At 40.9% G+C, this 14,017-nt stretch overlaps 1 protein-coding gene across 9 annotated transcripts in view; it reads right to left on the bottom strand.

Moving 5' to 3' along the window:
• CNTN4 (contactin 4) overlaps positions 1–14,017 on the bottom strand; it is a 521,364-nt gene that overhangs the window by 75,959 nt on the left and 431,388 nt on the right. For all 9 annotated transcript variants that reach the window (XM_053378148.1, XM_053378146.1, XM_053378151.1 and 6 more), the window contains one exon: positions 11,519–11,669. In XM_053378148.1, the coding sequence (XP_053234123.1) occupies positions 11,519–11,669 (151 nt within the window). The remainder of the gene's footprint in view (positions 1–11,518; positions 11,670–14,017) is intronic.

Below are 14,017 nucleotides of genomic sequence, written 5' to 3' on the forward strand. Positions count from 1 at the left end.
TGAATCCAAATGTGGTATCTATCAGTATTACATAATGATGATGATACTACAGAATGTCATCAATTATCAGGGGAAATAGTGGGTGGTATTCAGCTTAGTTTTAATGACAGTATACCCATTGAAATTAATGTATCTGAGTAATATTAAATTGAATACAACCCCACATGTAACATCTTGGCACCTGAAAGTATTTCAGGGCATGCTTGTCCTAAGTCAGGCATAGGCAAACTCGGCTCTCCAGATGTTTTGGGACTACAACTCCCATAATCCCTGACCACTGGCCCTGTTAGCTAGGGATGATGGGAGTTGTCATCCCAAAACATCTGGAGGGCCGAGTTTGCCTATGCTTGTCCTAAGTTAATAATAAATAATAATAATAATAATAATAATAATAATAATAATAATAATAATTTATTATTTGTACCCCGCCCATCTGGCTGGGTTTCCCCAGCCACTCTGGGCAGCTTCCACAAAGACCAAAAATACACTACTATCTCATACATTTAAAACTTCCCTGAACAGGGCTGCCTTAAGATGTCTTCTGAATGTCAGGTAGTTGTTTATCTCTTTGACATCTGATGGGAGGGCATTCCACAGGGCGGGCGCCACTACCGAGAAGGCCCTCTGCCTGGTTCCCTGTAGCTTTGCTTCTCGCAATGAGGGAATTGCCAGAAGGCGCTTGGCGCTGGACCTCAGCATCCGGGCAGAAGACGCTCCTTCAGGCCGAGGCCGTTTAGGGCTTTAAAGGTCAACACCAACACTTTGAATTGTGCTCAGAAAGTTTATCCCATCTAACTGTTTCCCCCCCTTTAAAGTAATTGGGTCTCTAAGGAAGTATACAGGTCTGTCATGGAACCAGCTGCACTTTACTGATTTACACACAACTGATTCTAAAATCTGTAGAAATGACTGATAATAAAAAAACAGCAAAAATATTTTCAGAACATCTAGAACTTAAACTGAACTCTTGTCTGCATTCTGCTGCAGCTGCTACTTACTATAAGAAAAGCCTCCCCCTTTACTTCACTCTGTTCATGCACCTTAGTGCAGAAAGATCTGGATTTTAAACTTCAAGCAGAATCTCATGTTGTAACTGCAATGCAAGAAAATGTACTAGCCAACCACTCGTCCAACACTCAGAAAGCATACACAGTACGAAGTTTAAGAAGTGATTATGTAGATTATTATTCATATTGACTCCAAGAGAGGCAGCCATGACTTTCCAGTCAGGAATCTTCCTTCTTATGGAAATCCCCTGCATCAAGGGTTCATATGGGAAAGACCATATCCCCTCCTATTAATCTGCCTGTGTTTTGGGATCTTGGAGGGGAGGCCCTTCTCTGAGTCCCACTGCACTCACAGGCAGAGGTGCCGTCTTCTCAAGAAGATTGAGGGGGCCTGATGTGACGGCCTGACATCACATGCGCAACATTAGCCATTCTCATTTTCATCTCCACTCTGCCTTGAGTCCCATCAGGGCAAATGGTGGTGTGTCTGGGCTATCAACTGTAACAGGTGTGCTTGCCTGTTAGATAAAGCAGTTCCAGACATTTATGCAGGAGTTCTATTGAGATAATGGGCTTATTCCTTGGTATGCGGGTACAGACAGGACTGCAGCCCAAATTCTAGCCACAGTTCTACCTTCTTACCCACTTAGCAAGTGATCCTCACTTTGGAACTGACATCATATTACCAGTTATGTCCGAAGAGCACTGTAGATCACAAATGTGTGTGCAGCTTCTACTTCATTTTCAAGTGTCTTGGATTGAAATGAATAGGCTTATTATGTGCAAAACTGAAACATGGCTCCCATGTCTGCAAGCAAACAAAAAACACCTTCCATGGTGATATCTGGCGATCAGGAAGCATGCACATTTTGCTATGCCTTCGCTTTGGAAATAAGCCCTTCCCCTCCTGAACACCCCCTCCCCCAAACACACACACACACTTCATCCATTTCAGAAAGGGATGGGATTAATTTTGAAATAGGATACAAAAATATAATTATTATAGGGGGATCCACTTTCACAAGGAATGATCATAAATGACAATCTAAAGGGAAGAACTGACCTTGTATAATTAGGAACTGTGAGTCACAATCACTCGGAAGAGCGATTCAATTTTATAAGATGTAAATTGCTTAGAAAACTCAGAGGTGGATGGAATCCTGTGTGATTGGAAGGAAGGTGGCTCTGGGAATGCACCACATCCACAGGAGAAGAACAAAGTTAAAATAAAATGAAACTTCAGGAGGTCTTTATAATTGGCAATCACACTGAGCTGCATTTAGCCTATTGCATTTGAAAAATGGGCAATTAGATTTTTTCGTCTCACTAGTTCATAGCTAATTCTTAATATTAATCTCATACAGAATGTTAAATGTACTTCATTCAAAGAAGCAAATTGCTGCCTACAACCTATTTCCAATATTCTCACCAGGGACCTTATAACCAAGTCTGAGATAGGCACACGCTAGGTTTTGGGCAGGTTACAAATGCTAAGAAGTACCAGAAAAGAAAACGCACAATTTGTTCTACTAAAAGTGTACTTCTTTCAGCTACTTCTTTTGCTTTAAGAGTTGTCTAAGCGAATATGCTCCATAATAGTGTTTATTAATATTTGTGTACACAGGAACGCTATGCTTGATCTTCATTTGAACTTTCCCCCTAAAGTACAATTTCACGTCTTCAAGGCAAGCGTGAAACTGATGGAACATCATCTTGAAAGGGCTGAGGGGAAGTATTTATAGTTATTAATGATCTCCCTGTAGTTACAAGATTATTGAGGTCAAACCTGTATAAAAATATCTCTAGGTACGTAGGAGGAACAACTAACTGCAGGTATATTGTTTTCACAGGCTACTGATAACAAAGGTAAAAAAACCCCAGGTCAAATGACACTGGGAACCCCAAAGGAAAATAAGTGGATACTGTTAAGGGGTGGGGAACATATAGCAGCCCTGTTGTCTTTGTTTAGGCAATTCAAGGTACAAATGAAAACAAACTCATTTTGCAGAAACTGATTCTTTAAGTGCCCTTTCATTGACCACTGTTGTCATGTCCAAACTTTGTCCAACAGTCCATAAGGCCAAGACCTTACAAAGTAGATATTCTTGCCATTATCCCCACAGGATTTATCTATGTGGTTCTTCCTTCACTTTTCTCCAGAAACTGAGACAGAAAAACAGTAATTTTGAGACATAGTGCTGCTAACAGCCTGGAACAGAGATCAGAGCTTTGCAAACAAGACCCCTGGAAACTACCTAGCATGACACCTCCACCTATCAGTGTCATAAACCTCAGCAGTGTTTCTGGTTATAAACTTCAACACTGGGGAGATTAGAGGTCCCTGTGTACACAGGGAGCTTAAAGGTATCGTTATACTCTTTGCCAGCCACAATTGGCATGAACTCTGAAGACTAAACCAATATCTATAGAGCTACAACTTGGACAAAGTCCTGTGCGAGACACATTTACTTGGCAACAGGAGGATTAACTTTTTTTTTTTTGGTTAATCTTAATGACTGCGAAGGGAGAGAGTCCTTAAGCAAAGCCATTTAGGACTTTAAAGGTCATGGCTGACACTTTGAATTGTGTCTGGAAGATCAAATAAGGGGAAATGGAGCAAAGCTGTAAAATATCCTGGCATGATCACGCATAGCAACACAGGAAAATAAGAAGCTGACTTACAGTGAGTCAGAACATTTGCCCATCCAACTCTCTCCATCACTTCAGAGAGAGTTCTCTCCCCTGAGAATTGAGAACCTGGGACCTTCTGCAGATAGAAAGCAGCTTGCTCTACCATTGAGCTATGGTGCTACCCCAAGCTGCACTGCACTTCTGCATAGATTTTAGTTGTCACCCTTCTCAAACCACTTCCACTTCAAAAATGTGCAGAGAAGCACACCTCTGTCATAAAGTGGGGCACATAAAATAACATTTTAGAAGCCTACTTTTGAGTTAAGCACTATTTCTTTATTTCCTGGTTGTCCCTTGACACTCCTCTTTGATCGAGCTTTTGGAAAATTTGCTTCTTCTTTGTTCTTCGGCCGACTGTGGTTCCAAACTCAGGCGCAGCAGGCATATATATAGCAGGGACATCTGGCCGATGCAAAACTAGGGGACAGCGGAGTATCCCACCCTCCTTTGTGGCCAGCCAGGGGAAATCCCCAACAACCACCTGCACAATGGAGAGACCTTTTGTTCTCTGGAGCCAAGGCTCTGCTATCACAAGCCACAACTGCCTCCCACCCAGAGACTGGGTAAGTGGCCATTATTTATTTATCTCCCAGTATCCAATATCTATGTCTTCTCACCCAAAAACTCATTCCCCCAGCCAGCCAGCCGCAAACGGAAAGTGTATTTCGTATCATGATCTCAGAATTATCTCGCTCTGGAGTCTATTGAGATTATTTGTTTATTTTAAAAGCCACATCACTGCCTGAAAATGTCAAAGTGGCGTACAACAAGATAAAAGCAAACTACGAAAAGCACGAGTTGTTTTTTAAAAAAGAAATAGAAGCACTCTAAAAATGTAAAATAATAGAACAATTTCTACAGATGTGCAATTAATATTCCATAAATGACTGAGCCACACCTTAGGAAATTTAGATATTATTATGCCTGTTTCTATGCGGGGATAATTGTAGAGGCACAAAGAAGCCAACTGCATTCTTTGGAGTTATACAGAAAGGCTACAAACACACGATGCCACATAAGCAACAACATTCTAGTTTTGTACGGGTGTTTTAACAACTTTGCCATTGGAAAACAAGTACTTTCAGCAGGTAATTAGAAGAACATACACTCATCACAACTAAAACCTCTGAGAAGCTCAACTAATATATATATATAGAATATATAGAATGAGAAAAATATAATACAGATTTTTCTGCGTGAATAAAGTGCTGACAGAAACCCATTTAGGCCCATTCTGTGAGATTAGAACATAAGCAGTAAATGCACTCTCAGCTTATTTGTTCTAGCTGATGCTATTTGAATAGAAGCCCAAAGGCACAATCTTTTGAGAAAATAAGATTACCCCCCTCCTTAGTTTCAACTAAAACTGCTCATTGTAAAACAACAAATTACCCACTTCACTAGTAATTGATATTTACACAGATCTTAAATATCTGGAGAGACATTTTAAATCTCTGGAAAACATATACATATGAAAAGTTCATCCAAAACATAAGAGCAGAATTAGAAAAGGTCTTTAGAAATGTCTCTTCCACCATTCCACCTCCCTAACATACTTTTCCTTAAGGCATATAATTATTGCCTAGCATTTAAAACTCATTACGTGAACTTCTCAGAGCTAAGGCTTGAATGTAAATTGATTGTCTTCTTGTTCTAATGAAGTAGAGAGCGCAGAAAAAAATAATTCACACTACATCTCCATAAAATACCTATGATTTACGTCCTCTTTTCCTTTCTACTTGTAAGACTTGTTCACATGAACTTCTGTGTTATTCACACCGTGTTAATATATTTGCATGTGAACCACAGGTATTCTACTGCCTGGCGGAGCTTAATGCAGTAATATTAATATAATAATATTATAATTAATGCAGTAATATTCTTAGGAACATACCTAAGAAAACACAGTCACTATGCAATATCAGAATTTGCTTCCTGGGAACATCCATATCGTTTATCTTGCACTGTGGCAACAACCATATTTGCCTGACTGTCGCTGCTCCTCAGTCCTCAAATCTATGCTAGTACTGAATGAAGCACCAGAGTAGGCATATAGCTGTGAAAGATTCCTCCCAGATCTCAGGTCATCATTTCATTTTCATATTTCCAGTTCCTGACACTGGTGGAGGAACGGGGGGCAAGGCGGGGGGAGCGCTTTGCCCCCGGCATCATCGGGGAGGGGGATACCATTGCAGCCGCCCACTGGACACGCGCTGTGCACCCCTCCCCCGCGCCAGGTGCCATGCTCCCGCGGGCATCACACCACGCCCCCAGGACGCACACCACATCCCCGCCTGCTCTCTGCCCCTGGTGCTGGAGCATGCAGCTTTGCCGCTCGTTCCTGAGTGGACTTTTTATTCAGAAATAAAAGTGGGGGTTACTCCCTAGTAATTATGAACGTTTAAATTTGTTCCTGGTCTAAAATAGTCAAAATAGGTGGCACTCAAGTTATTTCGCATTTAAATACAAGGTAAAGTGCACCATTTCATAAACTTTTCGTCCAAAAACAATTTCGAATGCTGCCAGGCGAATACAAACTTCAGACAGCTATTTACATGGTGCCGTTAGTCACTTTATCAGGGCAGGATATAATGGTGAAAATCCATGTTATTCATATTTGACCGTTTCTGTGCCTGAAAGAAATAGCATTATCAAATAAATGCCAGTTAGCTCCGTTATTTAGAGCATGGGTAGGCAAACTAAGGCCCGGGGGCTGGATCCGGCCCAATCACCTTCTAAATCCGGCCCGCAGACGGTCTGGAAATCAGTGTGTTTTTGCATGAGTAGAATGTGTCCTTTTATTTAGAATGCATCTCTGGGTTATTTGTGGGGCCTGCCTGGTGTTTTTACATGAGTAGAATGTGTGCTTTTATTTAAAATGCATCTCTGGGTTATTTGTGGGGCATAGGAATTTGTTCAATTTCCCCCCCAAAAAAATATAGTCTGGGCCCCCCCAAGGTCCGAGGGACAGTGGACCAGCCCCCTGCTGAAAAAGTTTGCTGACCCCTGATTTAGAGCATAGTGCTGATAACGCCAATGTGGTGGCTCACCATATGGGCCATGTGCATATTCCTGCATTGCAGGGGAACCTCGGGTCCATTCCAACCCTACAAATACTATGATTTACATTTTTAAAGAAGAGAATTCATACAGGGCAACGATCCTTTTAGGGACCTTATCTCTCTTCCAAAACTTTATATTTGAAACATCTGTCAGTATAATTCCACTAGCATAGACTAAACTGAAGAAATAATGTATTTTTTTCTGATCGATGTCCTCTTTCATAGAACAATTAATCTGAAACATCTGGAGGGCTGCAGGTTGGGGAATGTTGCATTAGGTTGCCTAATGGATTAGCCCTTTCAGGGAGCTTCAAATGGTCAGGTTTACAATTAATGTGCATAGTTATCATGATAGTCCTGGTTACCCAAAACACCCATTATTTGGGGGGGAGGAGGAAGTGTACAACGTGATAAACTGATTTTGATATTGTTGCCATGTGGACTTAGATCTGTAAGCCACACATTCAGACCAAGGGAGCTATTCTATGATGCGGATTATTCGGCCCTGGAAGTTCAAATACCATGGATTCATAGCAGGTGCTTCTTTCAATCTTCTCTGTCTTTTAAGGGGGCAAAATCAGCAACTTGTACTATTGCCTTATAATAACTAAGCAGATGGAAGGAGAATAAAAGGAGGCGTTAGCCCTGAATGGTTGCCTTCAGGTTTTCATTTGTAACTTGTCTCGTTTCAAAACAGTCCAGGTCTATGCAAGAAAACAGCACTTACATACCATGAAGCATGTCAGCACTACGGTATAATGGGAGAGGCAAGTGAATTCTCATGAAGCTACTGAGAGCATCTAGCATATCTAGGTCAAATCATACCGCAAAGGTACGACATAGGCCTTCTTATATAGAGTCTTTGTATTGTTGCAGGTGTTGCTATTATATGAGTTCAGCTGAGTAGTATACCTTTATAATCTTTGCTGCAAATATAGGGGGTCATTTAAAGCCTTAACAAAGTCAGAGAAAGTCAGACTAAGCAGGGATACAAAAGAGGGCAAGTACTAGTAGGGTAAGAACTGAATATGAACAATAACAATGGGAAATACATTTTTCAGACCTTTTTTTTTAACCCCCGTTAACACATCTGGCAGGAGACACTGGCTGAGAAGCACTAGGAAATGAGATTCTTTTGAGTGGGTGTTTTGAACAGTGATTTCAAGAAAACAAATTGGCCTACAGAAGAGGAAGCAAAGGTTTCTGATGGCAAAAGAGATACCTGACAGGACACTGTAGGTCTGAACAGAAACTATATGATGTAACGAGGGAAGAGATGAAAAGCCAAGGCAAGAATTAGCATGGGCATTCTGTAAATGAAGACAATCTTTTCACTTGTCTGCACTTATCCAAAGACAATTTATCTAAAACTAAGCCCGGTTTTTGCAGTGCCTTGTGTGTGCCAAATATTCACTAAACCAGATTGTTATGAAAATGAGCATGATCACTGATTTACTGGTTTAAATTTGCCACACAGAAGTCATTTTGAACACAAAGGTGGCCGATTTGGTGTCTTTACAATCTGTGTCCTGTTCACATATGTTTATCCATAAGCCCGTTCTGTCACATGTGTACATTAATATTTGTTGTTTTTTGTTATTAATCTGCACGAATATTTGCATTTAAATTTATATGTTCTAACGTAATTTCTCTCAAAATTTGAATTTTGCATTTTAAAATGCATTTTGCGCCACCAGCTGCATTGGGACATTCAGGAAGTGCATAAGGCAGTGCAATTTGCACATTAGTCTGGAAGGTGTGCATCAAAATTCACAAAGATCAAATTCCTCAGGCACCCCATTAGAAGATAAGCCCTTTACAAAGGCAGTCAGTGTATAAATCAAAGTGCAGACTACTTGTCCTAAAGAGATAGCTCTAAATCTCTTTATCTTCTGAAAAATCTTCTGAAAGTTAAAAGGGCGATTGCTACCTGTCATCCAGCTTCCTTTCCTGGCGGTTATAGAGATGGATCCTCTAAGAGGGCAGGCATAGCAACAATTTCCATATATTTTAAAAAGAAAAGAAAGAATTTCTTATAAGAGCTGCTGAAAATAGGATGAACAGAAGTGGGTTTAATTAGCAGAAAAGCAAAATATAGAGGAAGGTCAGCAATGGAAGTATATTTAGAGGAAGATGAGGAGTGGGCACCAACACAGGTATTCTACGTGTTCTTAGCATCATCATATGGAGGGCACCACCATGAAGGTTTCCAAAAGTGAGAGAGAGTTTCAAGCACAATTATATGATATTTTGGGTGTATGTATATAATTTTTTTTTTTAGGGACGCGGGTGGCGCTGTGGGTAAAAGCCTCAGCGCCTAGGGCTTGCCGATCGAAAGATCGGCGGTTCGAATACCCTCGGCGGGGTGCGCTCCCGTTGTTCGGACCCAGCGCTTGCCAACCTAGCAGTTCGAAAGCACCCCCGGGTGCAAGTAGATAAATAGGGACCGCTTACTAGCGGGAAGGTAAACGGCGTTTCCGTGTGCGGCGCTGGCTCGCCAGAGCAGCGATGTCACGCTGGCCACGTGACCCGGAAGTGTCTCTGGACAGCGCTGGCCCTCGGCCTCTTAAGTGAGATGGGCGCACAACCCCAGAGTCTGTCAAGACTGGCCCGTACGGGCAGGGGTACCTTTACCTTTACCTTTATATAATTTTTAAAAACATACAAGACAGGTGAAATATGTAAGCTATGTTGCTGAAAACACTGATCACATGCTGACAAGATTGAATTTGAACTAAATTTTAAAAGGCCATGTGAAGTTGTCAGAATTTGGAAGAGACTAAAGAATTAAGTTGTTTGTGTGTGTGTGTGTGTGTGTGTGTGTGTGGAGAATGATGGGAGACATTGTGTCAATAGAAAAATGGGAGATATGCAAACTGGATGTTCAGGGCTAGAAGGAAAGTAGGTTTTGGATCATGGATTGTTCGAATTTCCTTAAATCATTGCTGGGAAAGGGGTTTGCGTAAGTTTGAGAAATGTTATCCTATCGGAAGATATGCTCTTGAATGTAAATACTAGGCACTGGGTATTCCTGAAACCCCAGAACTTCTGAATCAATGGCTGCCAGGGAGCTTTCTTTATTTATGAGGTTGAATTTCTAACATATATATCTGAATCTTATTCCACGGCAATACATAATTTACCTTCTGGAGTGAGGTTTCTAAGCTTTACTTTGATGCAGTTATGCCTCCAAGAGAGGATTTCCATTATTATGGAGATGAAGTATCTTTAATGACTGCAATAATGTAATTGTACCCCAGGGCAAAATTCCTAATAATGCAATTGTATAGCTTTCAAGCACCAGTAAGAGACGTCTTCAGGGCAGGTTATTCATTAAGGGTGTAGTGTACAGTAGCTCTGCTTCACTGGAAGAGTAAGAAAGCTAAAGCAATAAAGCTCCCTTTTCAAGATAGGCTTTGCCTCCTGGGCAAGCATCTAACATCACACTTGGTTCTGCTTCGCAGTCAGTGGCAGCCTCCAGAGGAAGATTCCCAGCAGCCTAATAAGATCCACCCTATTACTTCTCCAGACACTCAGTCCCAGATACCACCTATTACGGCATATATCTCAAAAAAGATACTGACAAATCTTTCACAAAATAGCCACATCTCTAAGATTTTTGCCTACCGTAAGTCTCTCCAAAAACTGAAATGAATGTGTGTTGTTTTATTTTTTGGGTTGTTTTTTAAAAGAAGAATTACTTAAAATCTGAAGAAGTGTGCATGCACACGAAAGCTCATACCAATAACAAACTTATTTGGTCTCTAAGGTGCTACTGGAAGGAATTTTTTTATATTGTGTTTTTTTAAAAAAAAAAAAAAGTAAGAAGAAGAGCACTGCTGGATCAGACCAAAGACCCATTTGGTACCGTATCCTTTGTAAAGGACTTTGAGATTACCGATCAAGCGCTGTATAAATTTTATGAAATAAATATATACTATTCTCATGGTAGCCAACCAGTTATCTGTGAAAGCCCACAAGAAGGACCTGAGTGGAACAGCATTCTCCCCTCTTGTCCTCCCCAGCAATTGGGATTCAGAAGGATTACTGCCTACAATACTCCAATACAATTTTCAGTGACCAAGCAGTGCCAAGCCCTGGGTTGACCTGGACTCTGAAAAACTTGTTTCCCAGGACTGTCCTTGCATTGTTTCTAACTTGGCAGGACAGCTTTCTATCTCCTGATGGACCTGGAATCAAGGCATCTTTTCATCCAGAGCTGAAAGCCTGAATTCTTTCCCTAGCTCCCTCCCCCTGCTTTTAGCCCTTGATTATTTGCACTATTGCTACAATCTACACATTCCCCTGTATCCTCTCAATCCCCCGTCCCCAAACATGGCAGGCTGCAAATACTAGACAATGCTGCAGGGCTGTCACTATTCTAACTCAGCCCTCCTCCCTTTTCCCCTGCCACTGCAAATGACAAACTAAACACTGCAATTGCTAGTTGATCCTCAAATAATTTCTGTTTACCAGGACTCTCACAGATTGCAATTATCCAAAGGTTTCTCTAAAATGGTATTTTGATAGCTATTCTCCTGAAGCTAGTCAGAACAAAAATACTGTTCTTTAAACTATATGAAGAGGCAGGTGATGTACAGTGAATTTAGGAATCAATAGGGTTTCCTTCTCCCTTAAGAGCAAACACCTGAGCTTTTCACAACAATCATTGTCAAACCAATATTCATGGGAGGTATAAAAACATTAGCAGTCACAAAACACAAGCAGTAGATTTTTTTTTTTAAAAAAAAAGATTACCTCTCATTTTCTTTTAGGATCTCTTTTCCTTTCTTCCAGGTAAAGGTAGGCCTCGGAGAAGCTTTGGGTTTACACTCGATTGAAGCGTCACCACCAACTTTGACAAAAGTAAATCTTTTCAAAAAGTTTTTTGAAAAATCTGGACCTACAGCTGAAAGACAATAGGTAAAAGGTCTTAGAATACATGAGAAGTATTATCCAACTCCTTTTTAATAGAGCTTTTTTTTTTTAAGCTGAATTTCTTCACTACTGATCATGTACAGCACACACAAGTACATTTCATAATGGCGCCTGTAAAGCAGGGATAACCAACTTGGTGCTCTCTAGACTCCCAGCAGTCCCAGCCAACATGGAGAATGGACCGGAATGATGGATGTTGTTGTCTAACCACTTTGAAGGGCAGTACATTGGAGAGCACCATGTTGGCTGCAAGAGCAGATGACTTAAGCAAACACATAAACGAAACAATAGCTTGCACACCAAGATGCACTTCTGTTTTTGCCAATTCCCCTACATGTTGCTGTTCCTGAAGGAGGTCTCTGGAACAACCTGAAAATTTGGTGGGAGGCAGTCTGAAGCAAGAAGGGAGAATCAGTGGAAATTGGATTCCTTATCTTGCACAAGAAGCAACATTTTCCAATCACGCAACTACACCTCTAGATCCAAGTCAAATCTGCAGTATGATTTCACTGACGTTACAAATATTGGACACTATGTAAGAGTCTCTTCTCACAAAACCTTTACTGTCTGTATGGCATCTTGAACAACTAGGGTACATTTATACTAGAGGTCCTGGTTTGCAAGATCATGACAAAGGCACTGTAAGTCTCCTGTCAAATAAAGGAGACTTACCCTGTGAAGGCTAACCTGAACTCCACATCACCACTTAGGAAAGGTACAGCATGAGACACGCACATCTATGACCGCCATGTATGTTCATCATACCATGATTGCAAATTTAAGTGATAATTAATCAGTACAAATGTCAATAAACCTCTCAAGTTAGATCACGCCCCCTATGAACTGTGTTTTTTCCCTGTAAGTCTGTGTACCTTACAGTTCTATGTCTTCCTCTATCTCTGTGTTTCTCTAGGTCCATGGGCTTTGCAAGAAGTGTGACTATTCAAAATGTTGCCTGCAAAGCACCAAAGCACTCTGGATTTGTTTATTTATTTTGTTAAAGGATAGCAGCAGGTTTTTTTGTTTTGTTTTAAAAAAGCTAAAAGCTTAATTTAAGCTTTTTAATCTTAAAAACAAAAACCTGGAACTCTGCAAGCCCATCAAACAAGCTCAGGAAGGGGGGAAATACACACCTCAGCCATCTCTTAATTATTTTAAGATATGAAAGAGCAAGAGACAAACCCCCACTCTCCCCATGGGTTATGGAAGAAAGTGAATTCCTTTTATTTCATCTACAAAGGCTCCTAGATTTATTTATCTGTAATTTGGCAGCCTTGATCCATTGAAGAGGGGCTCCTGTGACTGTAAATTTCATCCACTTTGGCTCAAAGGGGAGAAGTTAAAGCCATTGTCAGAGTTTCTGTTATTGTTTTATACAGAGCAGCTCAGAACCTGAAACAAAGATCAAAGCAGACAGAGCACAGTGTTTCAGAAATATAACTGATTGGTTTTTTTTAAAAAAAACGCAGAGATACAAGACAAATTTTTGGGCCTGTGCACACCCCTAATAGCTATACCATATAACACCATAAAGGACAGAATCAAGGAACATTCAAAGTAATCTTGATAAACTGGAACTCTGGCCTGCAACCAAAAGATGTTCAACACACACACACACAAAACCCCCCCATATATACAAAAAAATTCATAGGCATAATTTCAGGCTGGGGGAGACTTGGCTTGACAGCTGTACATGTACAAAGGGTCTATGTGTCTTATTTCATTACAAGCTGAACATGAGCCAGCAGTGTGATGCAGCTACTTCAAAAGAGCATGGAAAGCAATAGAAAGCAATAGTTCTACTCTATTCTGCTCCAGTTGAGTCACCTCTGAAGTAGTTTTCAGTTCTGGGTGCCACATAATAAAAAAGCACATTATCAAAGCAGAGTGTGTCCAGAGGAGGATGGCCCTAATGATTTGGATACCAAGTCCTATGGGTAATGAGCTGACTATGTTTAGCCTACATGAGAGAAGATTAAGGTCTTCAAATATCTGAAGGGCTTCATGAAAGGTGGAGGAGACTCGTTTTCTTGTAGCTCCAGAAGGCAGGACTAGAACAAATGGGTGGCAATTCCAGGGAAGCAGATTTCGTAGTGGTGAGAATTGCTCAACAGTGGAACATATGGCTTCAGTGTGCTCTCCTGTTTAAGGAGTTGGACAGACACGTGTCAGGGAAGCTATAACTGCATCCAGCAAGGATTTGATAACCTTCAGGGTACCTCCCAAAACTTTCTTTGCTGTTGCAGCAGACAGGAAGGACATTTTGTTTGTAGTAACATTTTGGGCTAGTATCACCTGATACTCTGGCAGGGGTAGGGA

Source organism: Podarcis raffonei, chromosome 2 (assembly GCF_027172205.1).
Source record: "Podarcis raffonei isolate rPodRaf1 chromosome 2, rPodRaf1.pri, whole genome shotgun sequence".
NCBI classification, from domain to species: Eukaryota; Metazoa; Chordata; class Lepidosauria; order Squamata; family Lacertidae; genus Podarcis; species Podarcis raffonei.